Source organism: Filicampus tigris, chromosome 14 (genome assembly GCF_054856515.1).
Source record: "Filicampus tigris isolate MCC_2025a chromosome 14, RoL_Ftig_1.0, whole genome shotgun sequence".
In the NCBI taxonomy this organism is placed as follows: Eukaryota; Metazoa; Chordata; class Actinopteri; order Syngnathiformes; family Syngnathidae; genus Filicampus; species Filicampus tigris.
In genome coordinates, this window is record NC_141230.1 from 10,424,693 (window position 1) to 10,452,466 (window position 27,774).

The 27,774-nt window shown below is 39.2% G+C and overlaps 1 protein-coding gene across 1 annotated transcript; it reads right to left on the minus strand.

Moving 5' to 3' along the window:
* Positions 1 to 26,277, minus strand: uxs1 (UDP-glucuronate decarboxylase 1). The gene is made up of 15 exons (XM_086051686.1): positions 25,631 to 26,277; positions 21,146 to 21,173; positions 20,960 to 21,008; positions 19,215 to 19,258; positions 17,511 to 17,571; positions 17,046 to 17,226; positions 12,930 to 13,034; positions 12,729 to 12,788; positions 11,138 to 11,259; positions 8,456 to 8,575; positions 5,596 to 5,639; positions 4,357 to 4,417; positions 4,026 to 4,083; positions 2,311 to 2,414; positions 1 to 677 (listed from the first exon to the last, which is right to left on the minus strand). The coding sequence occupies exons 1-15, from the start codon at positions 25,716 to 25,718 to the stop codon at positions 546 to 548; spliced, it is 1,257 nt and encodes a 418-aa protein (XP_085907812.1). The 5' UTR covers positions 25,719 to 26,277; the 3' UTR covers positions 1 to 545.
* Positions 26,278 to 27,774: the final 1,497 nt, after the last annotated feature.

The window sequence follows — 27,774 nt, forward strand, 5'->3', positions numbered from 1 at the left end:
TCTGGCGCATTTTGCATTAAGCTGTATTTATACACTTCATTATGCTTCAATGTGAATATGCAGCCTGTGAAAAGGTCTTACATAACTGTGTACAAATAGTTCAGAGGTCAAGACATTAAAAAAACAAGGTTGTGCCACATGTTCTCGTACCACAATGAGTTATTGTAAATATTTTATTAAAATAGCCAGCTTCACCTGATATGAATAATGCACATCCCAACGCACCATATTCCCCAAAGTGAAGCACGGTGTCACAGTAACAATCTTTTCTTCGCCACGAGACAAGAGAATGACTTGTCTTTGATAAATCTATTTAAAAAAAAAAAAGAGCACAAAATGACCCAAAAAGAACAATAGACAAATGAAACCCAAAGATGCTGTAAGTAGGCTGTGTTTTAAATATATTTGCTTGTCCAACCTAAAAAGCTCAGGCAAGGGAGACCTCACAGTGCAATTTCTTATCAAGGCAACAATCAAAGTCTTCTCGCAATAAATATCCCAGAATGCACCTCTGCACACGCTTCAAAAAGGTAGATAGGTCCTGCTCAAATGTGTCTTGGTCGGCCTTTCTTCATGCGGGCCGCTTTGGGCTTGGGGATGTACTGGTTGTTGGCCTGGTGCTCCAGTTCTCTGCTGAAGTACTGAATGGTTTTCTTCAGGCCCTCCTCCAGGGGCACCTGTCAACACACAAACACACACCGTGACTCACTCCCGCTGGACTGCGTGCGTAACACTGACTGCCTGCCTGCCTGCCTGCCAAAAAACAGGTCTGAGCGAGATGGCTGAAAAGTGTATCAGCATAAGCATTTGTCGTATCAGTCGATACATCAATGATTGATTTCTTTTCTTTTTTACTATCCAAAGTACGGGCCGAGTAAAAAGGCTGAAGTTAGCCAATTTTATTGGCACAATATTTAGCCTTAAATAGGAGATAAATGCAACTATAAAAAAGCCAAATAAATGGGCTAATGACTAAATAAACGCCTTTGTGAAACAATGTGCTTAATATGGCTGAAAAATGTATCAACACTATACTGAAACTAATTTGTATTAAGTCAATATTGATAATTATTGATTTTTTAAAATATCTATTTATATTAATAAAACATTTCAATTGATTAAAGGTGAAGTCAACTCAATTTTTTTCTTTACAATGTGTTCTCTGAAACCCCACTAGTCTAAACACAGTATTCTGAGTAATATTTGCGTTTGTGGAATATGAATGAGGCAGCAAAATCAACCCGTGTTTATCCATCTCGGGAGTCGGCCATTTTGCCACCACTGGAAATGACATAGTTGCTTGGGGCTCAGGTAATGACAAATCACGGCTTAGCTAGCAAACATCACATGACCACAATCGAAACCCGCTACATATTACATATTGTAAGGTGGGGCTACAAAGATTGGTTGACTAGTCAAGACCACGTCAACACCCTTCAGTTACAGATAAATAAAAACACAACTTCAACATAAGTAAATTACACATTCCAATACAAAGAGGCAAAACAAACAAGTCAACAATAATGGTTCACGTCATTTACTGTGTACAAAAGACTCATTTATGTTGTTGTTTTTTCAGGCTAGTGTTGCGGGTGACATTTTCATGGATCCATCATGAGAGAGCGAGTGGTAAAGAGTGTGGTTGATAAGTTACAATATTGAAAGTGACACTGTTATTTCAAGTTATGGAGCTAGCAGTATTTCACGTACCGAAATATTACCGAGTATAGTTATCCTTCAAATTTTTAAGAGAGCAAAGTCAAGCTGTTATGTGTCATTTTAGCATGCCAAGCTGGGCACTACAATTTATGCTAAGTAAGGCTCGTACCGAGTTATTGTGTACGTCTTTGTTATTTATTGTTTTTTTTTGTGATCTGTACAGCACGGTGGTGTCAACTTTTGCTGTCTTTTAAATAATGCTATTTCAATAAAGTGGTATGGTGTGGTATCGTTGAGTAGTCTGAGAAGATGTATGCTGATTTATGCGCCTTTCAGAGCTGCTGAATGTTAATAAAGCAACTTTAAAAATCAAGTATTCAGTAAAATAAGAAAGCTGCCTTCTGAAGGAGTACTCTGTATGAGGATTCCTTTTCCAAGGTAAGTGTGGCAATTTTGTTTGTGAGCAAAAGGTAGACTCTTTTTGTCACAAGGATATTCAAAAGAATGTCAATGAACATGAATACTGTACTTAAAACCTTTGACAGACTGTCAGGGAGATAAAACAGATCTGTTCAGATACCGTAGCTAGCAATCTAAGGTTGTTGATTTTTAAGATGAGCTATTTTATATAATGTTTACAAGGGTTCATACCACTGGTTCCCAGCCCAGCATCATCTTGGCTTTTTGGATGTCAGGCTTCCGTCTCTGGGGGTCATCCTGGGCCTCGGGAAGGAACTGGATCTGACTTTTGCTCACTGCGGGAGTGAACAAAGTGAAATGACCAGGAAAGTAAGAAAGTATGCACGCATTTCCTTAAAATGTTGTTCTTGTCATAGTGCAAGTGGTGCCAAATACGAGAATACTGAGCTTCAAGATTTATTGTTATTTTTTTAACTTTTGTTAACAGTTGTACCTTTGACGGACGTGTGCCCTCCGAGGCCTGGTACACACACAAGGAAGTATTATAATTTGTTTTACTCTTAAGAAATTGTTTCTGTTAGACGCCTGCGCAGACACACGTGCACACAAAAAACAAATACACACGAGTCTGTTCCATACCGATCTAGATCAAGATTCAAGATGCGTTCTTGTGTGCTCAAATGTGATCTTACAAAAATGAAAACAAACAGCAACAAGCATGAAACGCAACATGCGACGTGGAGGACCCACGAGGGGGAAAGATTGTGTTCCTGTAATCATTTCTTGATGGAAAAATCCCAAACTTAAAATGAAAAAAAGAAGGCTGGAGCCGACTGAGCTACACGATGAGATGTCAAAGTAAGAGAATGGTTGCTGTTATTTTCCTAGAAAGATTGGTAGAACATTTGTTTTTATGAACGCCCGTTTCCTTTTGTTCCTCAGTCATCATGAAATCATGACACAAGAGTCCAATTATCTGTGTGTGTGTGTCCCAGGCCCAAATTACTTGTTGGCAACAACTGTTTCTTTCTTGTCACACTGCTAAAAAATACTACACACCATGATTCCCCCCCATTTTGCTTCGGAGAATGTCAGTGCAATTCATTCCTCCCTTTGTGATCTTCTACAAAGCAGTGGAGGAAAATGAAGAAGTCCATAACAGACGGAGTGACTAATGTCAGCCATTCACAAAATATGAGAAAACATGGTCGCTGGACTAGTTCCGCGGATTCGCGTCCAAACGCCGGCTTTGATGGTGCTCAAGGTGAGCCAAGTAAGAGTTCACAGCTATTTGAATGGACGCCTAGAGCCCAGATTGCAAGTTGACAACCCATCGCCAGTTGAATACATCTGTGGATTCAAGTGGCATGACAGTCAGTCCTCTGAAGTGGGGAGGGAGTGTGACAAATCACTTTTTGGACATGTCAAGCAGCTCATCCAGTGGCGATAGGCAGGCTCAACCTCTCCACTTGTCGTCAAGATGCTATACGTCACCCGAGGACGACGGCGTCGGCTGCCAGAAAGGCCAGCCAACTTCAACGCTCTTAAGCGCGTTCACATCATCGCGAGCCATTAAGGGCTTCAGTGTAAGGACTCGTCCACACAGGGAGACCGAGGAGGGGCTGAGGATTGAGGCGCCATTCTTTGGCTCCGCTCGGAGCATCTGACGCTGCCGTTTTGGCCTACTGTCGTTTGATATGGCGCCTCAAATGTCAATTTTGAAATGATGCCTTGGCCATACCGCAATCGGCGTCATCTGACGGAGTCGGGTATTATTTGAACACGGGGGGTTCCGTCTTGGCACCCTTCCCCCACCCCCCAAAAAAAGTGAATGGCGTTACAAGATAAGCAGGAAGGTCGGCCGGGCCGGCGCGGCGATAGCATCGGTCAAGAGATTGCACAGAGACATACAATGACAACTATCTGGATCGATCGGGCACCCTTACCGACGAGACTTTTGATGAGCCGAGCGAACTCCAGTATGGTATGCTCCTCTGGGTTCCCCTGCAGATTAAAGCACATTTGGTTTGGAGTTGTGAATTGCTGGTTAAGAGTTTGTGGGTAAGAGTTATGGTATGAGAAGTAAGGGTTAGGGAATAGCGTTTGGTTTGGTGGTTGAAAGTTGAGGTTAGTGATGAAAAGGTAAAGGTTGTGATTTGCTAATAGTGTTGGGAGTTCGGGGTTTAGGGTCAGTGATAGGACTCTGGATTGGAAGTTAGTGTTAGTGGTTTAGTGTGTAAAAGGTTTAATGTGTAATGTTCAAGAGGAGGAACTCACCAGATTGACCGGACTGGTGATGTTACTGTTCATCAGCAACACCAGGCCGTTAACCAGGTCACTGGAATTACAATCACACGTGCAAATGAATTTGCAATGGGCTTCATCCATGTTAATGCGATAGCGGGGCCCCGCTTCATGGGAGTGACATTTGCTGCTAACTGTTTTGGTTCATTATAATAACAGATCCTTCCATATATAGGGAGACGAATGTTTCATTCCTGCTTTTCCCATTTAAATTGATGACATAATAAAATGTGCAAAGGTCAGGCGAGAGAGGGCAGAGTCAGCATGTCCTCGCTCTCCTTTATGCTGACCCACTTCTTCTAACCATGTTGCTCATTAGGGCATGGCCGACAACTTTGAAGGCGATCTTGGGCGGAATCCAAAAATAAAACAGGCTTTATACAGTGGAACCTTTCAAGTCAAACATCCTTGCAGTTGAACATTTCAGAATTCTACCCAAAGTCAGGAAAACTAAGAGTATTTCTGCCTGATGAAGGTGTTTGCAAACACGCTCAACCTGGCGCCTGTGAACGGCTTTTCCACAGTCAATGGACAACAATTCCTTTTTCTTCTCAAGAATTCCAGGTTTCGTTACTCTTCCGGTTGAAAAGCCAGCTAAACACATGGTAAAACGAGACTTTATATTTAGGGGGGTATCCACCTTTTTTGGCAAGCCAAGCAACGGAGACTCACGCATGGCCATTTGCGCCATCAAAATGGAAAGCATGACGACGCTATCGTGGAAAAAAAAGAGCCTGTGGTGGTTACCTCACTTGGGAAATCTTTTATTAGTTGGCGACAAACAGTAAGGTTAGTTAAAATATATATTTATATATATAAATTCGTGCAGTTCCACAGTCACATGAGAAATCAAAGCTTCAAACACTCTCACCTCTTTGATCACTTCTCGCCAGATTGAGCAAATGATCTAATTACTCGTTCAAAGGGAAATCGGTGTTCCTCTGTCAAAGGCATGTGAACCTTTCATTTACTTGACACAACTGAAATTAATGACAGTTAATGCCAACACGCCACAAAATTGTATCAACACTAAAATGGCCTTCAAGGGTATGAATACTGAACGCAACAACCCTTGAACGATGATGTGTTTTAAACAGATGCATTCTGTAGCTTGAGAAAAAGAACTGAAGTGGAATTGGCCAACATTTAGGCTCAGCCCATGCATTGGACATACCAACCAGGATTTAATTCAAGAAAAATGTTTCTGCTTACCTTACATACTGGAAGGCTCTTGTTTGGGAACCAGAACCATAAACCTAGCACAACAACAGGATCTTAATTAGCATGGCACAATTTGGGTGTCACGAAATGCATTAAATTACTTGCACCTCAGTTGATTATGTTTGCCTTGATCAGGATTCCAGTAGAGATGTAATGATTCACTCAACAGCCCCGATTCGATTTGATTATCAGTTACCTATTTTCAATTAGATTCGATTTTTTCTATTTTATTTTATTTTTTTAAATCGCTGCCGTTGTGGTCTCTCTGCGCTTGTGTGGCGCTACCGTTGCTGCGGCCATCCACAAACGCAATACGCAATGATGTTTGGCACAAGCGTGTTATGTAGGGCTGCCACAAACGATTATTTTGCTAATCGACTAATCAACAACAGTAGTCACAATTAGTCAACTAATCGAATCACACGTGGCATAATCGCACCATGACCATCGGTATTTTACAGCTTGAATTCTTTAAGGCGTGTACAAATAAATAATAAAAACAATTAAGATGATAGTACAGTCAACTAGTTTTAAACTTTGAAGCTTGTACCAGCATTCCTGACATGTTTATAAATGATGGAGCAATTGAAATTGAAGGCGATACTCTGGCCTCAATTTTTTTTTTTTTTTGCTGTAAAGGTCTAGCCAAATTTAAAATGGATCAAAATACTATTCACACTGCTGAGTTGCACTAATACTGTACTATGAAACTACAGTAAATACTAAAAGTAAACATATTTAAACATATTTCACTCTTCTTGGGCACCAATCCTTGCTCATGATGTTCATTTATCATCCCCGTGCTGCTATGTGAAAGGGAGATTTGCATCATATTAAGTCATTTTGTGAAATGCGCCCGGATTTTGAGATTCTGTTGCTAACGCGGGTTAGCCATAAAACTCAAATTACTCACAAGGCCTCTGTTTTACATCATGGATGAGCCAGATTACCACTACTGTGCATATGCGTTGCAGACAGGCATACAGCCAGCGGGAGACAAGGGAATTTCTAGAGAAAAAGACAGCGCTAAATAATTAAATACATAAATAAATGACATGTCGACTATTAAAATTAATTCTTGACGATTTTGAGCGTTTCGATCGACGATGGTTAACATGGTGTTACGAATCGATTGTTTTATTTTTACATCGATGCATTTTTAAGCAGTTTAAATCGAATTTCGATGAATTGTTAAATTCCTAGTTTCAAGGTGTAAAGGCATTTTGTATTCACTTCAATTGTAAGACAACATTGTTTACTGCTGCTGTTGCGAGACAGTTCTGCTTAGTCATGTTTGTCAAGTGATAAGAAATTATTAAGTAAAAACTCAGCTTCACACAAGAATGTTCTTTTCAGTCAGTTCATAACTTCAAAGTAACAAACAGAACGCACGTTTACCATCATGATATACACTGGGTAATTAAAAGTATTCAGACCCCTTGAAATTTTTCACTTACTGTCATTGGAGCCATTTGCCAAAATCATCTACAATCAAAAGTTCATTTCATTTCTCATTAATATAAAGTTAGCACCCCATCTTGACAAAAAAAAAAAAACCTGAAAAGTAGAAATTTTTGCATATTATTAATAAAAGAAACCTGCACCCTTTTGAGCTAGTACAGCCATGAGTCTTCTTGGGATGATGCAACAAGTTTTTCACACGTGGATTTGGGGATCCACTGCCATTCTGCGTCGGAGATCCTCTCCAGTTTTGTCAGGTTGGATGGCGAACAGTGGTGGACAGCCATTCCTTCATGTGTTTTTTGGCAAACAATGCGGGCTTTCATGTGTCTTGCACTGAGGAGATGCTTCCGTCGGGCCATGAAGCCACGAGTGGAGGGCTGCAGTGATAGTTGACTTTGTGCAACTTCCTCCCATCTCCCGACTGGGACAGTTTGGCTGGACGGCCAAGTCGAGGAAGACTTGTGGTCATCCCAAACGTCTTCTGTTTGAGGATTATGGAGGCCACTGTGCTCTTACGTACCTTGAGTGCTGCAGAAATTCTTTTGTAACCTTGGCCAGATCTGTGCCTTGCCACAATATTTGTCTCTCATCTCCTTGGACTGTTCCTTCAACCCCATGATTCTTATATTCGCTGACATGCACTGTGAGCTGTAAGATAGACCTTTCCTAATCAAGTCCAATCAGTTTAAATAAACACAACTAGACTCTAATAAAGGAGCAGAACCATCTCAGGGAGGATCAGAAGAAATCACCAGCATGTGAGTTAAATATGAAGGTCGCTGCAAAGGGTCGGAATACGTATGACCATATGATATTTCAGCTTTTCTTTTTTCATAAATTTGCAAACATTAGCTTTTTTTCTGTCAAAATGATGTGCTGAGTGTATATTAATGACAAATAAAATGAACTTTTTTGATTTTGACAAATGGCTGCAATGACACAAAGTGAAACATTTCAAGGAGTCTGAAAAATTTGTGAAAAATTTCAAGGAGTCTGAATACTTTCCGTACCCACTGCATTCATTGCCTGCAGTTATATTCAACAGTGACAAGACAACTGAGGCAAAACAAAAGTCCACAAAATAAATAAATAAATGCACAAGCTAATCCAACCAACCAAACAAGCAAACAAAAACCAAACAACGCACAGTATTAAATGTATTAGCGTGAAACAATCTAACTAAAGCATGGCCTCCAATTGCACAAGAAACTGTACATGAATGAGGGTTGGACATATGCCCAAATTCCCCAGCTAGGCTATGGGAAAATTCCGTTTAAATGGTCATTTAAGAAGCGGGCAAATAATTTTTCACTGCACTGTATTTCACAAGTGGGACACAAAAAATAAGATCTGTTTCTTGTGGCGGTGGGGCGATTGTGGCTCTTACTGTGAGTGGTTCTCCCTGGAGAGCCTGCAGGATGAAGTTACTGACAACCCGCCCATCGTTCATGTGCATTCGAGAGCCGAACGTGTTGAAGATTCTCGCCACTCTTACCTCCACCCCTTCCTGACAGCACAGAAAACACAACAAATCCCTTGAAAGGATATGTATACAGATATATTGTTGCCAAATGATGTTTTTTCATCTTTATGTCCTACTTTGTTCAGTGTTTTTGCAATCAATGTTTTTCAACACTTTTCAATGAAATGTGATCTTAAAGAGGAAGTCAACCCAAACATTTTTTTGGTTACCAATCACACCTCACCTGTTTTCTGACCCTGAGCCATGATTGGTCGTTATCTGAGCAATGGGACACAGGTGATGTCATTTTCAGTCAACAGAAGTGACAAAAATGAGATGGCTAAAAATGGGTGCATTTTGCTGCTTAACTCATCATATTCCACAAACGCAATATTGATCAGAATGCCTTGTCTCAGCTAGTGGGCCTGAATAAAACATTCTTGAAAAAAATATGTTTGGGTGGACTTCCCCTTTAACGCCAATAAAACGTTAAATATGAATTCCATAACAGGACAATATTATGTACAAACACGACAAAGCGAGACGGCATGCGTCACACATACTTTTTCGAAATCCTTGGCCTTCGCAGATGGACATAATGCATCAACGTTCTCTCTGAGGTGCAACGTGGACACTTTGGAGGTTGAGCAACATGAATAAAAACATGACAATTATGCAGAACGCGCTCTGCTAAATGGGGAATTTGTGGACAGGTAGCCAAATGGATTCAGCGTAGTGAAGAGCAGACGCAATGGAGACAAGGTGTTGAAAAGGTCATAGAAGTTGGGTTCCAAATATTTATGCATTCATACACTACAAAATAGGCACACACAAAAAAATTTTGATTTTCTTCTGACTTTATTGTTATGGCGTTTCAAATAATATTTACGTACTATTTCAAAAAGGGGAAATTTGTGCATTCCATAAGCAAACGGGAAAAACCCATATATGTTAAGTCCAATAAATGATGACTATGAAGAGGCAACTCTGCTAAACCGTGTGATGTGAAAAGTGAATTCATTAGAAAGACAGATGTTACATCGGTGCTAAAGTCGCACTGGACTATAAATTGCATTTTTTGGGGGGAAATTTATTTGAGTAGAGCTTAGCCTCACACCCAAAACGCCTGTTCCCTAATCACGGCAACAAACGAGTTCCAGTCTGATTCGAAAATCCCACATGTAACAACGTAAGTTTTTCTTTTTTGTTGGATTACCTTAACTAGAATCCCACATGGCGCACATGTCACTGGCGAGTGACTAATAGTACAACTTCTGGATCCATTTAGTCCGGCATATTATCCAAATGGATCGCTATGGATTGGAATCTCATAAAACCCCAACAATCCGAGAATAAAGGCCACACTCAGACTTCAACCAATCACACCTGTAAAGTTGCACACAAATGGTCTTGTGCACAGGATGTATGTCAGATGTCTGGATGGGAGAATCTGCGAACCTTGAAAGTGCCAAGTACCATGCCGGGCGCAAAAAAAAAAGTGACACGGTGCGAATGGGAGAATATGGCCCTATGAGTTTATAGCGGGCTCACTAGAATCATCAAAAAAGCACAAGAAAAGCATACTATTAAAATAAGGAAACATTACATTATATTGACTGAATGTTTTTACATGAACAGAAATCAAGTTCATCAATTAAGTTTGTTCTTATCCAATTAGCACACCCATGAAACGCTTATCTTTTGGGTGCTATCCAGCGTAAGGTATCCACCTTAGAATACCCAAAGCTTTACACGCCCTTCGGACTACACGTTTCGTTTTTCGTGCTGTCCATTGTGTAACTACAGTCACCATGTGTAAATGTTAATGGATTTTGATCACATGGCTGGGCAATAGATGGACGACGTGATAGTCTCGTCCCTGCGCGCCGTGAACTGACAGTTGATTACTGAAAGCGGGCTGGGTTCTAAGACTTATCCCAATGAGTGTTGGGGAAAAAAAAAAAAAAAAAAAAAAGAGCAGCTTAGTAAGGAGCTGAGGCGAAGGCCGATAAATAAATACCACTTGCCTGAAGCAAAAGGCAACAGAAGTCAATCACATCAGCCGATTAAAAGGCTGGCATCAATCAAATCTAATCGGGGAAAAATTCTTCTGGAAAATAATTCTTCACTGGATCAATTTGTGCCCTCCTTGCTGGTTTAAACCGCTAATTCCGCTCGGTTTTCCTTCGATATGGTGACACATACGGGAAGGCTCATATTCAGCTGCTGTACATGTTTCACTTAAGAACATCAGTCATGTAGGTAGCTTTGTGGAATTGCAACAAATTTAGAAGCATATTTGGGTCACTGTTTGTTCACGCTTCAGTTCTAAATCACAGTGTTGTGTCGTTCGCGAAGGACTCGTTCAATAAGAACGAATCTCTTCAGTGAACGCGAGTGAATGAATCACTAAAGTGATTCCTTTCTCTCGCAGTTCATTCCAGCTCAGCCACGCGCATGTCATCAATGGCGGAGGGATTTTACTGAACATGCTTCCACGCTATTGACGTTCGCGAAGGGGTTAGTGAGTTCACGTCCCGTTCGCGGACGATTCAGTCCTAAAAACAGCCACTCGAGTCTGATTCGAGTCTCTGGTAATGATGATACCTGCTTCATGTAGGCGTAACACATGGTCTCGGCAACACGTTTCCCTTCGTCGTAGCATGCCCGAGGACCGATGGGGTTTACGTGGCCCCAATACTCTTCATTTTGGGGGTGTACTTCAGGGTCTGGAGCAAAAAAAAAAACATTTCAGTCACATACATGTCAAACATACAGTGGAAACTCAAGATTTGAACACCCCAAAGGTTTAGCAATTTGGGAAATGAATCTTCTTAAGTGGCTCAAAACTGTCTTTATAAATTGTGACCCCCAGCAATTTGTTTGTGATTTCCGCTTAGTGAGCATCGACAGGATTACATGCACATATTTGTCTTTTTCATTGGAGGGGAAAAATGTCATGATGATGGCGACGATAATGATGCTAATGATGATAAAACAGCCTAAGTAGAATCCTAAAGCAGCACCAGCGTAGCAATGTGTGTGTGGCACTTTCATTCTGTAATAGTGTAGGACACTGATTTAACCGTTATCACTTCTGGTATTGCAAGTCTCCCAAGCATTAACAATTCATGCACAGCCAATGAACCGCTCTCACGGCACGCTATTACAATGAACGTCACAATCTTCTGGAGAGCCAGGCTCCTCGAGAAACTCAAGACTGTCTTTTATTCACTCCTTAGTTTAACCCTGAACTCTATATACTCAAAGCAAAAGAAGATCAATTGGAACACCTCTATTTGCAGGAGAAAAAAAAGCAGACCACAGAAATGACAGAAAACTAAAGTCATTTCAAATGGCAACTTTCTGGCTTTAAAATCAAGAAAAAAATGTGGTAGTCAGTAACGGTTGCATTTTTAGACCAACGGAGAAAAAAAGCATGGACTCGCCCCGTAAAGTTCTATTTCCAAAACTAACACCCGCATCAGATTAGATTGGCTCGTTAGTTTGCAGTTTTACCAGGAGTGATCCACCTTGGAGAGTTGTTGCTCCAAGTGGACTGACATGAAACATGGCTCCAAATGAGAGATGTCACAAACAAATGAGAGGAAACCGCAAAACATACTCTACCTGGTAGGTAGATCATTTTGACTTCATTTTATATCATCATTTTAAAAGTAGCTGGCATGCTGAAAAAGTGTGAGCACCCCTGCTCTATAGCATCCCTTCATTTCAGTCACACATTAATTCCACCAGTCCGTCAGCCTACTTTCACCTGCACAACACCGCCATCCATCCCTCTCACGAAACAATATCGCCACTCTAATTCATAGACTAGTTCAGGAGCCCCTCACACAAGTTACATCACACCTGCTTCAGAGCAACTTCAATGACTGCCCATTTCGCACTGCATCATATATAACATGCTGCCGAACTTATTCAAAGCCATAAAGAACCGTGTCCCACATTCCCTCTCACCCACCTCCTCTATATGAACACGCCCACCAAATATCTCAGGTCTTCCTCATCTATCAACTTATCTCCCCAGCCCCACGCTTGAGAGCTTTCAGCCATTCGGCACCTCACATTTGGAACACACATCCTCATCAAAATAAAAATTGGGACTCTCTTAAAAGAGTACATTTGTTTGCTCACGGGTACTTCATAATGTGAAACAATCCTTGAAAGGGATTCTTACCTCCATAAACCTCTGAGGTAGATGCCAAGAGAAGCCTGGCGCCCACTCGTTTGGCCAACCCTAAAAATAAAAACAGTCTTCGTCTACAAGGCACATAATAAACACAACCTTGCAATTGGAACGGTATTAATACTTTTAAAACAAACGTTATTTTTGAACAACATTGTCTGCAAAGAAACACTGCACTAAAATGTTACTAACCAAGCATGTTGAGAGTGCCGATGGTGTTGGTCTTGATGGTTTTGATGGGGTTGTACATGTAATTGGGGGGAGAGGCTGGAGAGGCCAGGTGGTAGATCTGATCCACTGCCAAAAGAGAAGAAGCCAAGTGTTACTGGATTTTTTACTACATGCAAACTTTGGAGAAGTTACTGCTCCACAAAGAGGAAAATGTGTTTTCGATGAAAAATGGGCATACTAATCAGCTGATTCTTCAGATCCATTAGGTTATAAATAACACATAGTCCCTGTCACGCAGCTTTTCAATGACAGAGTGGGTGGAGGCAGAAATGACAAAGAGTCTATCCCGGAGGTTCAATACCTGGTCTGGTGCTATTAGGACTTTGAACTGGCTGCGTTGTGAAAGTGGTACACTAGTTGGGTTTCAACTGGTTGGAGTGTAATAGGTAGAGAAGGTGATTGATTTGGTGGATATGTAAATGTGGACACCATCAGCGTAGCAGTGAAAACGGAGGCCATGATGATGGATGGCGGTTCCCAGAGAGACTATGTAAAGCAGGGGTGGGCAACGTCCATCTGGCTCGCCAAATGATATCGGCCTGGTGTTGTTTCGCTACAAAATGAGCTGTTCTGCTCCACTTCGATGTTGCGCGGCCAATCGGGTGACTGATACCCCAAAAGACGACGTGATCGTGTCAGAAGAAATACATTGATGATTGGCTGACTGGCTCCCGAGACATTACTTTCACTAGCTAAACAGAAGGCAGCATGCGTGTTAACTGGTTTAGGTAATGTTAATGTTATCATTTTAAAAAATAGAGAGAACTAATATGAGTTGAAGGACACGTCTGACATTAACCCATCTGACATGACAATAACGCTCCAAGTGTAAGCGCACCAGTAAGCACAGGAAAAGAAACTAACAAGGTTAGTTGATTATTTTATTCAGTTACTTACCTTTTTTTTTATACCTATGGGCAGTATCACGTTTCTCAATGGCCAATTTTGCTTTTGTGAGCATAGCTTGATTGTTGCTGCATCAATATCGTTTTGGAGTTACGAATGTAAACGTTGGATGAATGAAGGAAGAAGTGCACAGTAATATATATTTGAAGAGGTCTTTGAGACAAAAAGCTGAGGGAAACTGCACAGACCATGTACAGTTAACCTTTCTACAATACAATACAAAGTGTGCCTTACTGCAATACTGTGAGCTTTCACATGATATCGAAATAAATGTTACCTTCACATCAATACCGCAATAAAACCAAACCGTGATCTATCGATATTGTTACATTCCTACTGATGAGATATTTTTAGTAAGAAAAGGAGGTGAAAATGGCATTTTGGCCCGCAGCCAACCTAAGTTGCTGACCCCTAATGTAAATGACGAACGGAAGAGGACCAAGCACAGAGTCCTGGAGGACACCTTTGGACAGACGGGCAGAACGCTGCAGTTGTTGATACAGATAAATTGATGACGGTCGGAAAGGGATGATTTGAACCAGGAGAGGATATCAACAGTTAGGTGTAGTGAGGTTTTGAGGCGGGACAAGAACATAGAGTGGTTTATGGTATCAAAGGCTGCAGTGAGGTTGCAGAAGATGAGGAAAAGGCGGTCGTATACTTCATTGTATTTTGTCCTGATCTTGAAACAGTTTGTCCTGATCTTGAAACTGTTAATGTTTTCATTTGTACAGTACATGGTTTTCACTGTGTTACATGACTGCACAAGGTAGCTGATGAGACCAATCTGCAAATAAAGTTGAGCATCCATCTGAAAATGTCTCACCTGTTTATTGAGCTCAGTGAGTTGACAAAAGGTCACTCATGATTTTCGCATAGTAGGAAATAGAGATAGACCGATGTTTTTTTCAGGGCCGATACCGATTATTAAGGCGGCCGATAACCGATATTTGGAGCCGATATTAATTTTTCGTATATATATATATATATATATATATATATATATATATATATATATATATATATATATATATATATATATATATATATATATATATATATATATATTGGCATCAAAATCTGAAGAAAAAAATTTTTAAAAAGAAAATAAAATTCTTAACTTCGTTGAAATGTTTGAAATTGAAATTTTTCAGATTTGCATAATATATATATATATATTTTTTTTTTTTTGATAATTTTTTAACAAATCTATCTTTATCAAATTCAAACAAAAAGTTCAGGGAGCACCCATATAGTTTTCGACAGTAAATGAACTTCTCCAAAAATTCAAAATGACAGAAAATTCAACTTTCACATATCATTGTTTTGATTTCAACACAGTTTTAAATGGATTTATTATCGGCCATTAGAGTTTTTAAAAAGGCCGATGCCGATATTCGTCAAAACGCACAATGTCGGCCTGGCCGATAATCGGTCTATCCCTAATAGGAAATTTCTAGTTCTACAGAGGGCGAAATGTTCAACCAGACTTGTATTTTTTTACTTTATCATGTATGCTGTATTAACAAGACCTGAACAAAAAGCAGGACTGAATTGCTAATTAAAAATCTGTGAGTCTGAGGGGCTTGGATAATGATTTTGTTCCATTTATGATGCTGGGGATATGGTGTTGTCAAGGGAAATAACTTCAGCATCAACCTTGCTCGAGATACATCACCACTGTTGCACAACAAACACTGAAGTTTTAGAACCACTGCAGGGTCATTAAAATGTTTGAAGTACTACTACAGCAGTTTAAAAAAATTCTCACATTCCCAATTGTTGGTCCATTTAAGTACAAAGACTGACATTTTGTCAAATGTATTGTTGAGGAGTATAAGACTATCACTTATTGTATAATACTGGTTAAAATGTTTTCTGTAAAGTATTGTTTCATCAATTTTAACTCATCTCTAGTTAGGTCCCCCCTTGGTTTAGTTTGCCTGGCCTGGAGTAAACAATGAACTCGGATGTGGACAAAGGCGATTGCTCCGGGAAAAAAAAAATAAAAGGAAAAATCAGTTGTTTGCACTGGAGTTGGGTTGTGGTCAGAAAGCGATCTAACCTCAATCTGTGTTTATGTAAATACCGAACACATTTTGAGTGTGAGTCTACGCTCTAGAAACAAATTCTTCTGAAACAAAACAAATTTACAGGGTCTGAAACTGAGTGATTTCAGTGGACTAAATGACTTTTGGCACAGGTCTCTATATGAACGTTTGCAAGGGTAACACTGGTGCATTTGGTCGCACCCTTTTGGGGGAGGTACAGCATGACCATATTTGCCATTGTGGCTGTAGAGTCAACTCATTTGGCATACTGTAGTTTCATATGATGTGAAGATTGACACGATATATTTACTAAATATTTTGCCATAATAAGAGCTTTGTTTAGAACAAGCAGCAGCTGACAAAACAAATCAGTTATTTTATTATCACTTTGAAAAACGTAAACCATACCAGGACAAAAACTTAAAACATCAATAAAAAGCAGTGGTTCAACAAAATACTACAAAGACACTAATTAGAATACTTTTGATAATGTTATGTGTCATCTTTTATAGACTGGTCAAAAGCCGACATTTTTTAGACATTTGTTGCTATTAATGTTTACGCATCGAGGGCCTTTTTTCTTTTTTGATGTTGAAATGTCCGACTGTATCTGAATGCACCTCGTGTCTTGCCGAACGTGAGAGGTTTCAATGTTTAAAGTCATGTTCCCGTTATGAAACTGTCCGTTTGAATCACAAAAGTTGAGTGCATACTTAACAGTATGTATAATTCCACATGGAACACTGGATGAAAAGCGCGAAGTCTCGGTGGGATGCGCATCGGGTCGTCAGCGCCTCAGTGAATGAGAGCGAGCTGAATGGGAAGCCGTCTTTTATAAAGCAAATAGAGCTAATTAAGTTAGGTGGCCGTTATCGTGGCAAATGGCACATCCAGACTTGTATATTTATCTAATTAAAACGTGCACTCGCGCTAGTGCAAGCGGATGCAATTTTTACCGGCTCATGCTGAAAGGTTGGGCACGTTTTCTGCCTGTTCCCAGCAGCTCACAGCTAATCTAAACATCTTTGCTGTTGCTCTGGCCAGGATGGTCCAATTCTGATCCCAAGGTGCAAAGTGCGGGGCCGAAAAAAAATCCAATTACTTTTTGTCGTTCCCTCACCCTCAATGTAGAGTGGCTCCACCACGTCATGATTGATGAGCTCAAAGTTTTCATGGCCAAGCCAGTGCTCCACATTCCTTTTCCTCCCGGTGAAAAAATTGTCCACCACAGTCACCTCATGGCCATCCATCATCAGCTTGTCAGTCAGGTGAGAACCCACGAAACCCGCACCGCCAGTAATCTAGAAAAATATATATTTTTTAATATAGATCATAAAGTAGGATATATCACAATGTGACAAACAATGACAAGCCAACACAATAGCATTGTCAATGTGACAAATGTGTAAGAGTTGATCCATTAGATCAACAAACAGGAATGTTCGTCTTTCCAGCTGTGTTACTTTTCTAAACATAAGCCAAAGCAAAACCAGCACGACGCCCCCAAATATAAAACCATAAAAGCAACAGCATGCTCCATCCCAACTACAAGTGCGACTGCACGTTTTTTGTTTGTCTTACATACCAGAATCCTTTTTCGATCCTTCTCTGACAGAAATTTCACAGGTGGGTATTTCTGAGAAAAACTGGAGAAGACAAGATAACAATAAATAAATAAGTTATGCTGAACATCTGCTGGGGGAACAGCATGCAAGGAGGGGGATATAATAAAACCCCTGTGATAAACATTTTGTGCAAACAATACCCATGAAGCACACGTCTCTGACAAAATGAACCACCATGGACGCAGGGACCGAACATCCTCCTCAATCTATCACACAAAAAGCTCATGTTTCCTGATTGAATGTGGGCAATGCAAGGGGGTTTTCAATGTGAAGCTGCGGCTTTATTTTTATTTAACTTCAAACTTTGATAGTGTTTTTCTTTTTTATTCTGCCACAGTGAAGATATCATTCTCAGAAATGCTCAAAATTGAAATTAAAACACATTGGAAATGGAGTGTGGCTCTTTAGCAAAGATGTCAAGCTTATCTCAGACCACATCGCAATTATGGTCTCCCCTCAGCCGTTATGACAGAGAAAATCATAAATGTTTAATCACCTCATCGTATTACAATGTATTATTATGTAGAGCCGTTATCTATTTTTTTAACAATTTTTTTTATTTTTTATTATTAATGACAACCAAATATTTAGGTACAGTAGGGATGGGCATCTCCCCAAAAAGGACCATCCAATGGGATGCGATATGATTCAAGAACGGCAGACTTTAAAGTTTAGGCGCAATGCTTAATCGATTAACGGACAACTAATCGATGAACAAATTAATTGAAAATTATTTTTGATAATTGATTAATCGTTTAGATACCCTTTTTAATTCAAAATGTATTTTTTAATTAAAATCCTCAGAATTTCATCTTCATATATAAATATTTCAGATTTCTATTGTCCTCTATGATAGAAGACTGATCTTTTTTTTTTTTTTAATCAAAATAAAAAATTTGCTTTTATTTGGGAAAACAATGATCAACATTTTTGAACATATGGACCAAATCATTAACTGAACCATAATGTTTTCTGCACTATTAATGTCCTTTTTTTAATTAGATGGAAATTAAAACATTTTTTCATCTATTTCATCAATCAACTGACAAAATGAACAAAAGATCAATCAATGATTAAAATAATCATTAGTGGCAGCGGTGTTTTAAAGTTGAACAATTCGATTCGATTCAGTGGAATTACAATTCAATTCGATATGGTATAGCTCAGTTTAACTCATTCACTGCCAGACATTTTCTGACCCTCTTTTACCCTAACGTTTGAAAAAAATTATAAATAACGGATTGAATGGCTGGACTGTGAAAAGACAGTTAAATTCGTCAATGGCAGTGAATGAGATAAGAGCATGCAATAAGTTTCTTGTTGAAAATAGACAATTTCATCAACTTGAATACATTTTTTATTCCTATATATGTGGCAAAAGACGATTCGCTACATATCTTGATACATGGGGCGTACAATACAAATTCTGTCCTCAAGGGCGGCTGTCCTTCCTGTTTTCCGTCCCTCCCTGCTGCAACACCCCTGATTAAAATGATCAGGAGCATTAACATGCTTGAGCTGATTATTTGAAAAAGGTGCGTTGCAGTCGGGAGATGGAAAATAGGCTGGACAGCGGCCTTTGAGGACCGGAACTGGACATGCTTGGCGTAAAGGTTCATGCTTTGACAAAACAAATCAATTAATAAAAAAAATAAAACACAAACCTCTGCTCCAAATCACGAATCTGCTCACGGAGTGGAGCCACAGCCTTAAATGAAACAACAAGTGCATGCAATCAGAGCACATTTGACTAATGTATTTGTGTAATCACAGTGAGGGTTCAGAAATGAAAAGAAACAAAAAGCAACATATATACATCAAGAGACACTTCCCAATGTGGTCTACTATATTATATATTACATTTCTATATAGAATGTATTTGTGCTCTTTATTAGTTGCAGGTCTTGGACTTAAATGGAATAATTCATCATTGCACAAGCAGGGCCATACAAGACGAAAACATCAGCCACAGACCTGTAATGATGACAAAGTGCCAGTGGAGGGTTCCATGCTGTCACGGCCCTCAATTAAGTATATGAACGGTAGGGGCTGCAACTGTGTCAGGCTGACAGCATCAAAGCGCTTTCATCGTTTTCACTTATTAAACCCCTTCAAAAAGTATTGCGAGCAACCGGCTGTACGAATGGTCACTCAGCGAGCAATAAGGTAGGATGCCTACGTGAACGATGCAAAAAGAGCAGTCGCGAGTTATTCTAGATTCCACCCGACTCGATGATTTCAGAGCTGCCAAACTTCACGAATTCACTTCCAGAACAATTGATCTGAATTTCCGTATTTTCAAAATTCTGTCAAGAACAGTACTATGGGCTGGTTATCACAGTATTTTATACACACAGACATATATACATGTAACTAAACTAAATTATTAGTACAATTGCATTCATGCATACGTGGCATTGCAATTTCACTATTTAATAATACTTCAAAGAGTAAATCAATCACAGATTATTAAAATATGTATTTTATTAATTACAGTATTTAAATATTTATAATATGTTCAACCTATTTGCGCAATTATGTGAACCAGGATTTTTCTAAAATAGCCAAATTGTTAGCATTCAGTGATTTCCCTAACGAAATACGGACAATCCGTAACGGTTGGAAGCTCTGTGGTTTTATAGCAAGAAATAGCTGACACGTCACACTCTCGTGCCTTCGCACAATCGCACAAAGTCATGAAAATGGCTGCCTCAGTAAGCGAGTAGATACAATGTTTCAGACTGAAATTTGTACGAATAAATACTTCGTAGCTTGTGCTAAACAGCAGCAGATTAAGATGGGCACATTAATGGCAAGTTTTGACATCTTGAGTTTAGTTCTCCTTTAAAGTTACCGCGGTTATTTTTTTTAATGGAAGAAAAAAAAAAATCTGATTTTTTCAGTGTGTTCAATTTCGATCGTATATTTCTCTTCTGAGATACCACTGGGACAGCACAGCATGGTTCTGTTCAACAACAAACCACTTTTTACATAATGATCATAAGAGCGGTCCTCTCATGATCATTATGTAAAAAGTGTCATTCATAGCTAATACCGAGGATCAGGGTGATTTCAAAGCAACGGGATATTTGAATATGAGACAACCAGTTATATTTTGATACTACAATTACCTACGATGCTTTAAACCATAAGGTCACCATGATAAAGGGAACATGGGAGCACCTGCGACATGTGATAAGCCATGCAGAAAGTGATTAAAATTTGTGTTGGTAGTCTGGCAAATAAACAAACATGCTGATATTAAATGGCACACTGCAGGAGGTGGCTTATAGCAGAGGGAAGTAATTATACTGTGTAAAGTACACCACGACAGGTTTTATACTTTTTATATCACCGTACAGGTTAACAGAAAATGGTTGGGTGGGAGCAGGGATAAATTGAAACTCACTTCATCAATCTTCTGTTCAATCTTCATCTCTCCGTTTTCTTGTGTTGATCTATCATGAGGGAAAATCAAGCACAAGGCAAGGAGACCAGCGACTATGAGCAGTAGGATAGTGGCAGTCATAAGCACAAGCACAGGGAAGGGGAATAGGGCAGCAGAATGTCAACACAGAGAAATTGAAATCTTTACCTCATGGTTGTGTATTTTCCCCAGACAGCTGAAAGAAGAGATATAGAATTCAAAATATTAGAACCAATCAGCCTATTCATCCATCCACACAGTGTACTGCTTATAATCACTTTGGTCGTGGGTGTGCTGGACCCTATTCCAAGTGACTTTGGGCGAGAGGTGGGTTACACCCTGAACTGGTCTCCAGCCAATTGCAAGGCACCATATAGACAAACAACCAAGCAATTTTCACCAATTGTTCGATTTATGTTTAAGAGGATATTTGCAACAAAAAAAATCTATAATGTCTTAACATTACATGAACATAAACATGAAGGCTATCACGGGCCACATAAACTGATATGGTGGGTTTTTTTTTGGCACCTAGCCCGCGTCTTTGGTTTTAAGTATGTGCCGATACAGAATCCTACACCGATACCTCAGCAGTACATGAAGAAAAAATAAATAAATAAATAAACGTGCCTCCGATTTGTCTCAAATTAATATAGTCATGTATACAAATGTCATCAATGTATAACAGTAGTGAGGGACTAATGAAGCTTCACGAAGCACTTGTAATGTTTTTTGACTCCTCTTGATGGCACTCTTGGTTTAAAGACTCCGTGGAAAAGGTAATACATTTCCATTGCACTAGTCTTTATCTTTAAACCAGGAGCACCATCTAGAGGAGTAAAAAACTTCACAAGTACTTCATGAAGCTTCATTTTCCCATCACTAAGTATGTCATATGTTGGTATTAGGGGTGTAACGGTTCACAAGTCACGGTTCGGTACGTACCTCTGTATGGGGGTCACGGTTCGGTACGGGTTCGATACAGCAATAAGTCTCAAATGCATAAGACTAGTTTTGTTTTTTTCAAATTCGTTTTAACAGAGAGCAAGTTGCAATTCTATTTGCTATAAAGCAAAAAACCTTCCCTATCATAAAAGCACAAAATAGAATAAAACTTGCGCATTAGGGTTGTTCATAAATAATAATCATAAAAAGATTAAACAGAGGAAAACACCCTTTTTTGTCTGGATGGAATGAGGTTGCAAATAAAGTCAGGTAGCACTTCAACTAGTAACCTTTGACTTCATATTAAGAGTTACGGCGCAGCTGAGGACAGCTCATGCTCCTCCACGGCTCTTGTATATGCTAATATGCGCCCAGGGTGGAACATTGTAACGGGGGTCCAGCATGTTTAATAAGCGTTTGAAGCCCGGCTCCTCGACTAAAGCATATGGGCGCATAGATGTTGCTATGTATATGCCGATTGCTACTAATATATTTGGCTCTGTCTGCTTTCACATCTCCAGGCTGCTTAAAAGTAGCGGGGATAAGTTGCTGATGTTGAGCGGCTTTCTTTTTTCGACCCCCGGTAACAGTATCGGGGTGATGCCGTCTTACATGTGTTAGCATGTTTGAAGTGTTACCTGCAACATACTCCACGGAGGTCGAACAACGCCGAGTTGTTTTTCACTCCACCGCTCGCAGCCTGGCACTCCATCGCCGCCGTACGGAAGCTGAAATGTTCCCGGCTGATACTATATATACGCAATACACTATACAAACGGCTGATATGTATATTGCAGACGGCTCCTCTAACTCCATGCTTTCTCCTGCACTCGGCATTTTTCTTCAACATTTGTTTTGATCTATTTCTTCTCCGAACAACAAATGTGACGGTCGCTTGGTCTCAGGCATTGACTCCCCCCAACCTGCCTTCAAACGTATTCGTCGTGTGACTGCGTGTACCGAACTGTGAAGCCCGTACAGAAACGGTACGGGACGAATAATGTACAAAAACCGTTACACCCTTAGTTGTTGTATATATTTATATTATATGGAAGACTCCACCAAATCAGTGCCAACTGCTTTTTGTCTACCGTATTTTCCAGACTATAAGGTGCTATTTTTTTCCTAGGTTTTGAACCACGCGGCTTATATAAGGGTAAAGCTATTCTGTAGATTTTTCTTCCACCGCTAGAGGCGGTCCACTCGGACTTACAATGCAACACAATTGCTATTAACAGGTGTGACTGCAGGTGGAGGAGTTCAACAGGCAAGGGCGCTATGCATTCGTTTATGAATTAGGCGGTATGCGGAAATACAGTAATAAAAGGTGGACGTTAACTGACAACTTGGAGTGCCAGCAGGCAGTGAGATGAAGATAAGTACTGTTTATTTTTGTTGTTTTAATCAGCAAAGTTGCTGCCGTGTTAAAAGGCACTGTTAGGAAACAATCTGTTCAGGTACATAGATGTACATTTACAGTTCAAAATTGTTCTGTAAATGCAGTAAATATCTAATTTTTCAACATAGATGTGGCTTATATGGTTCATCTCATATTTGTTTTTTTCATGTCACTGTTTTTTGTTACTGAAACTCTTTGTGTGTTTTTAGCATGAAAATGAGCGAATATAGCTATTGCCACGACATTTACACTAACTGAAAGTTACCTTTATAAACACAATACATCAATGTGCAGGACGCTTTACAAAAATGTATTTTCATGTAATGCAAATGCCACCTATATGGTGGAATAACCCATGTAAGCTTTAACACAGAATGAGGGAATCCTCTAAGTGTATTTAATTTGTTCAGTGGTAACCAACACATTTACATTTTTATTTACATGCTTGTGCAGGCTAAAATGAGGATTCCGCGCAGCTACGTAGCTCAACAAACAACATTATTGTTTTATTACCTCGTTTAATGCAACCAGTGGGTAACAAGTTTGCTTGTCATCAAATAATTTTCACTTGTTAAACCTGTATTTGAAGTTATGTTGTCAGTCTCAATTGCAAACCTGTCTGTCGTGTTCTCAACCCTTGGCCTTCAGCAAGGAGGTTTCTTTCTATCAGGTATGGCAGACTTAGTCAGGAGTGTCTTTTGGCTTGCCTCTCCCTCCAAAAAATTAAGACAAACCTGCCACTCTGCCTTTGCCTGGAAGAGAGCTGAGTGCAGCGGTACAGTCTGTTCAGTCTGTCTGTGTGAGCGTATGCCTGCCCCCCCCCCAAAAATAAACGTAACATTGTGCAATATAAAATAAATAAAAATAAAAAGTATTTGGATCATTTTGTAGCTTTGTGACCTTTATACGTTCCATAAATGAATACATTTAAAATTAGTTAAATGAATCAATAAGTGAACCGATATAAATATTAAAATAATAGATCAGTTAGCTGAACTAAATAGGTACGTCTTCAGCTCTATTACAACTCTCACTTTTTTTGCCAAGCGCAAAATGTGCTGTAAGAAAGCAATTCAAACAGGAACAAATATTTAAACAACATAGAAAGTAAATACATGTCACACTAATAATGGCTCTATAAACCTCTGTGCACATTTTCTACAAATGACATTTACACAAATAAATAAAATGGGAACTAGTTTTCTTAAATGTAAATCATCAAGTGTAGAAAGAAACAGTGTAATATATTTATCTCCCCCCTATATTTACTCCCCCACATGTGTGCAAATGTTCACAAGTGTTTAACAATGTTTAAAATGTTGTTGTTTTTTTAAAATCAAGCAGATCATAATATTTTGAATTAACAACACATTTTTTAAATTTCAAGTTCTTTTGTAAGTTTTAATTTTGCTGGTTTTGCTGATTTTAGATTTTTGTCGAGGTACCGTTTCGGTATTGGAATCGAGGTATTTTATGCAAGTATAGTATCAAAGTCAAAATTTTGGTATCGTGACAACATTAGTGTAATGTGCCATTTTTTAGCAAAATAAATTAGCAATTGCAAGACATGAGTTTGGGATGGAGTTGTGTTGTCCACCCATTACATTAACACACACTAATTCGATTTGGGAAACAAATTGGCACCTGAAACAAAGTATGCAGTTTTTAAATCTGATGATTCTACAAATTTACATCATCATTCTGCATATTTCTGTATTTATCACCACATTTAACAGTGTGCCACTCATAAATGTTAGTATGAAAATATAACATGCATTCTTCTAAATAATTTAAGTGTAGGTATTAATTGTATAAGTTAATTGTTTTTCATGTCATTTTTACAGATGTAAATGTTCAATATATTTTAGAGATACTGTACTTTTTGTAGTAGGACCAGTGAAAAAAATCTTTATTTTATCACCCCAACATATGTTTTACTGAGCAAGAGTTTATGACTTGACTTATGACTTGCTTGAACCAAGTAATGACTTGACCTGCTTGAAATTCGGTGGCTACTCGACTTGCTTTATTGTTTTCCACAGTGACTTGGAACTTTTTGGTCACGACTCGAAACCCACCTCTGCCACGGCCTAATTATTCTGACACTTCATTTGGTAAACTTCTAGATAGATCAAATAGTCCCAAACCTGGGTCTTGTATTTGATAAATGAAAGACCTTTCAACATTTTACTGCGACACTAGATGTCCAATTAAAAGCTGACATGGGACCCAAATAGGGTCAGAAAGATCAAATACCTATACCACCATGATGTTTAGAAGGAATGGAAAAAGGCAAATGTTTTACTCACAGGCAATGTAGGCAATCAAGGCGAGGGTAAAAAGTAGCTTCACCATTCTTCTGTTTAATCCTGATATCAGCCAGATGACTCGCTTCATCCTCCGTGACGTCCGCTCTGCTATAGCATTTTGTCTTGCTCTGATCGTAAAGTATTTGCTTTGTGGCTTCAAGTTCAGCAGCGTCACACTCCAGTTGACAGGCGAACTAGCTGTTAGCTGCTACTACGTCAACAACAATCAGTTGAAGCAGTTTACGTGGCTAACCGAGTAGCACACATAAGAAACATTACGTGCTCCAGTGGCAGGCTACAACACTGTTCGGTGTCATTATTACGACATTTGCGCTCTATGCTGTCCGACTGCTGTAAGCGCCTGCTTACCCGGAGAATTCAAACATAAGCGTGCATATCTTTGGCCAGCATTTGGAAGAGTTGGCGACAGAGAAGAGCAAAATGTACACACACTGAACAGTTAGCACCCGCTTATCCAATTTGGACCACTAAGCAGCGGCCAAGCTAAAGTACTACAAACGCTACAAAAACAAAGATCGACGCTGTTGTTACACGTGTGTTAGCGTCATAAAAAAAATATAAAATGACACGTTACAACTTGTTCGAATTGATTCCAGCCTGTCAACTTCCTGGACACAACTGGTGCCTTTTTCTTCATCGGGGCTAATCACGGTCGGTTGATTGCGAACTGGTGTAATACCGCCATCATTGGTAGGGAGGGATCATCGCAACAATATTTTTGATTGATTAAATATATATATATATGTCATGTCATCTTCCAAACCGCTTATCCTATATAGGGTCGCGGGAAGTTGCTGGAGCCTATCCCAGCCGTCAATGGGCGAAGGCAGACTACACCCTGAACTGGTCGCCAGCCAGTCGCAGGGAACACATAGACACTGTCACTGAGCGGGAATGGATCCCACGCTGCACGCACACAACTCAGGCGTGTGTACCACTACACTATCAGTGGACTTTTTATATATATATATATATATATATATATATATATATATATATATATATATATATATATATATATATATATATATATATATATATATATATATATATATATATATATATATATATATATATATATATATATATATATATATATATATATATATATATATATATATATAGTGGGGGGGGTCAAATCCACTGCAAAGCTGGGGGGGGGGTGGCTTCTGGGGCTAATAAACTTTCAACTTTAACATAACAATAGCTCATCTTATCCCCCGACAACCCCCTCCTGGGTGTTTTAGGTAGGTTGAAAAACAATCGGAGTCCAAGTGTTAAAACATACAATATAGATCTTCCACACATGTGCTTCAAGAAATATTGAATCTCAAACTGGACCTCTTTAAATTTTAGTTGACTACCAGAAGTCTAGATAATGACAAAACTCTCTTCTTTCTCTGTATTTACTGGCCTTGAAACGATTAAAGATGACTTTTAGTTTCAGATAAAGCAGTTCAAGCGTTCCTAAATAGAGAGAGTTGAATAGAAACAGTGACAAAATACTAACTTTTATCTGGCTATCTTTCAGAAGAAAGCAGAACCCTCAATAGAAGAGAGTAATAGCTGTGTCATGTAGTCCAGATAACCATAATCTATCCCTTGGTTTAATGATTCATGAAACAGTAGTTAAAATTTCCTCTAGATGGAGAGAATCTATAGGTAGAATGTGATGGAATCGAAAGAACAGTCTCACGATAAGGAGCTGAAAAGCTAAGGTAATTGAAAAACATTTCATATTAAGTCTTGCTGCATGATTATTACAGGTAGAAGGCATGACTCCTGTGTGTAATTATGGCCAATTACAGAGGAAGATGTCATAGAGTGCAGCACATACAAAGTACTCTATGCTACAGTATCCATACAGGATGTTCTCGAACAGCGTATGAAGAGAATATTAAGTGAGATGTTGGAAGTTAACCAGAGGTTGGAATGTAAAATGAATATATTTTTACGAAATCAATAATGAGTTCCTCTGGTGCTGTGTAGAATTCATTTATTCATTTCAGCTTTTTTTAATTGCAGACGCAAAGGTTTGCATGGGGCAAAAAATACATAAATACCCGATGTTCATACAAGATATGATACAGGATACCAGTTGGAGATCAGTATACAATTTAAAG

Coding starts and splice junctions, on each gene's coding strand:
- uxs1 (XM_086051686.1), bottom strand. CDS start 25,718: ATGAAGCGAGTCATCTGGCTGATATCAGGATTAAACAGAAGAATGGTG. Junction 21,009..21,145: donor GGAAAATACACAACCATGAG/GTAAAGATTTCA, acceptor CCCTCATGATAG/ATCAACACAAGAAAACGGAG. Junction 17,227..17,510: donor AGGATCGAAAAAGGATTCTG/GTATGTAAGACA, acceptor ATATTTTTCTAG/ATTACTGGCGGTGCGGGTTT.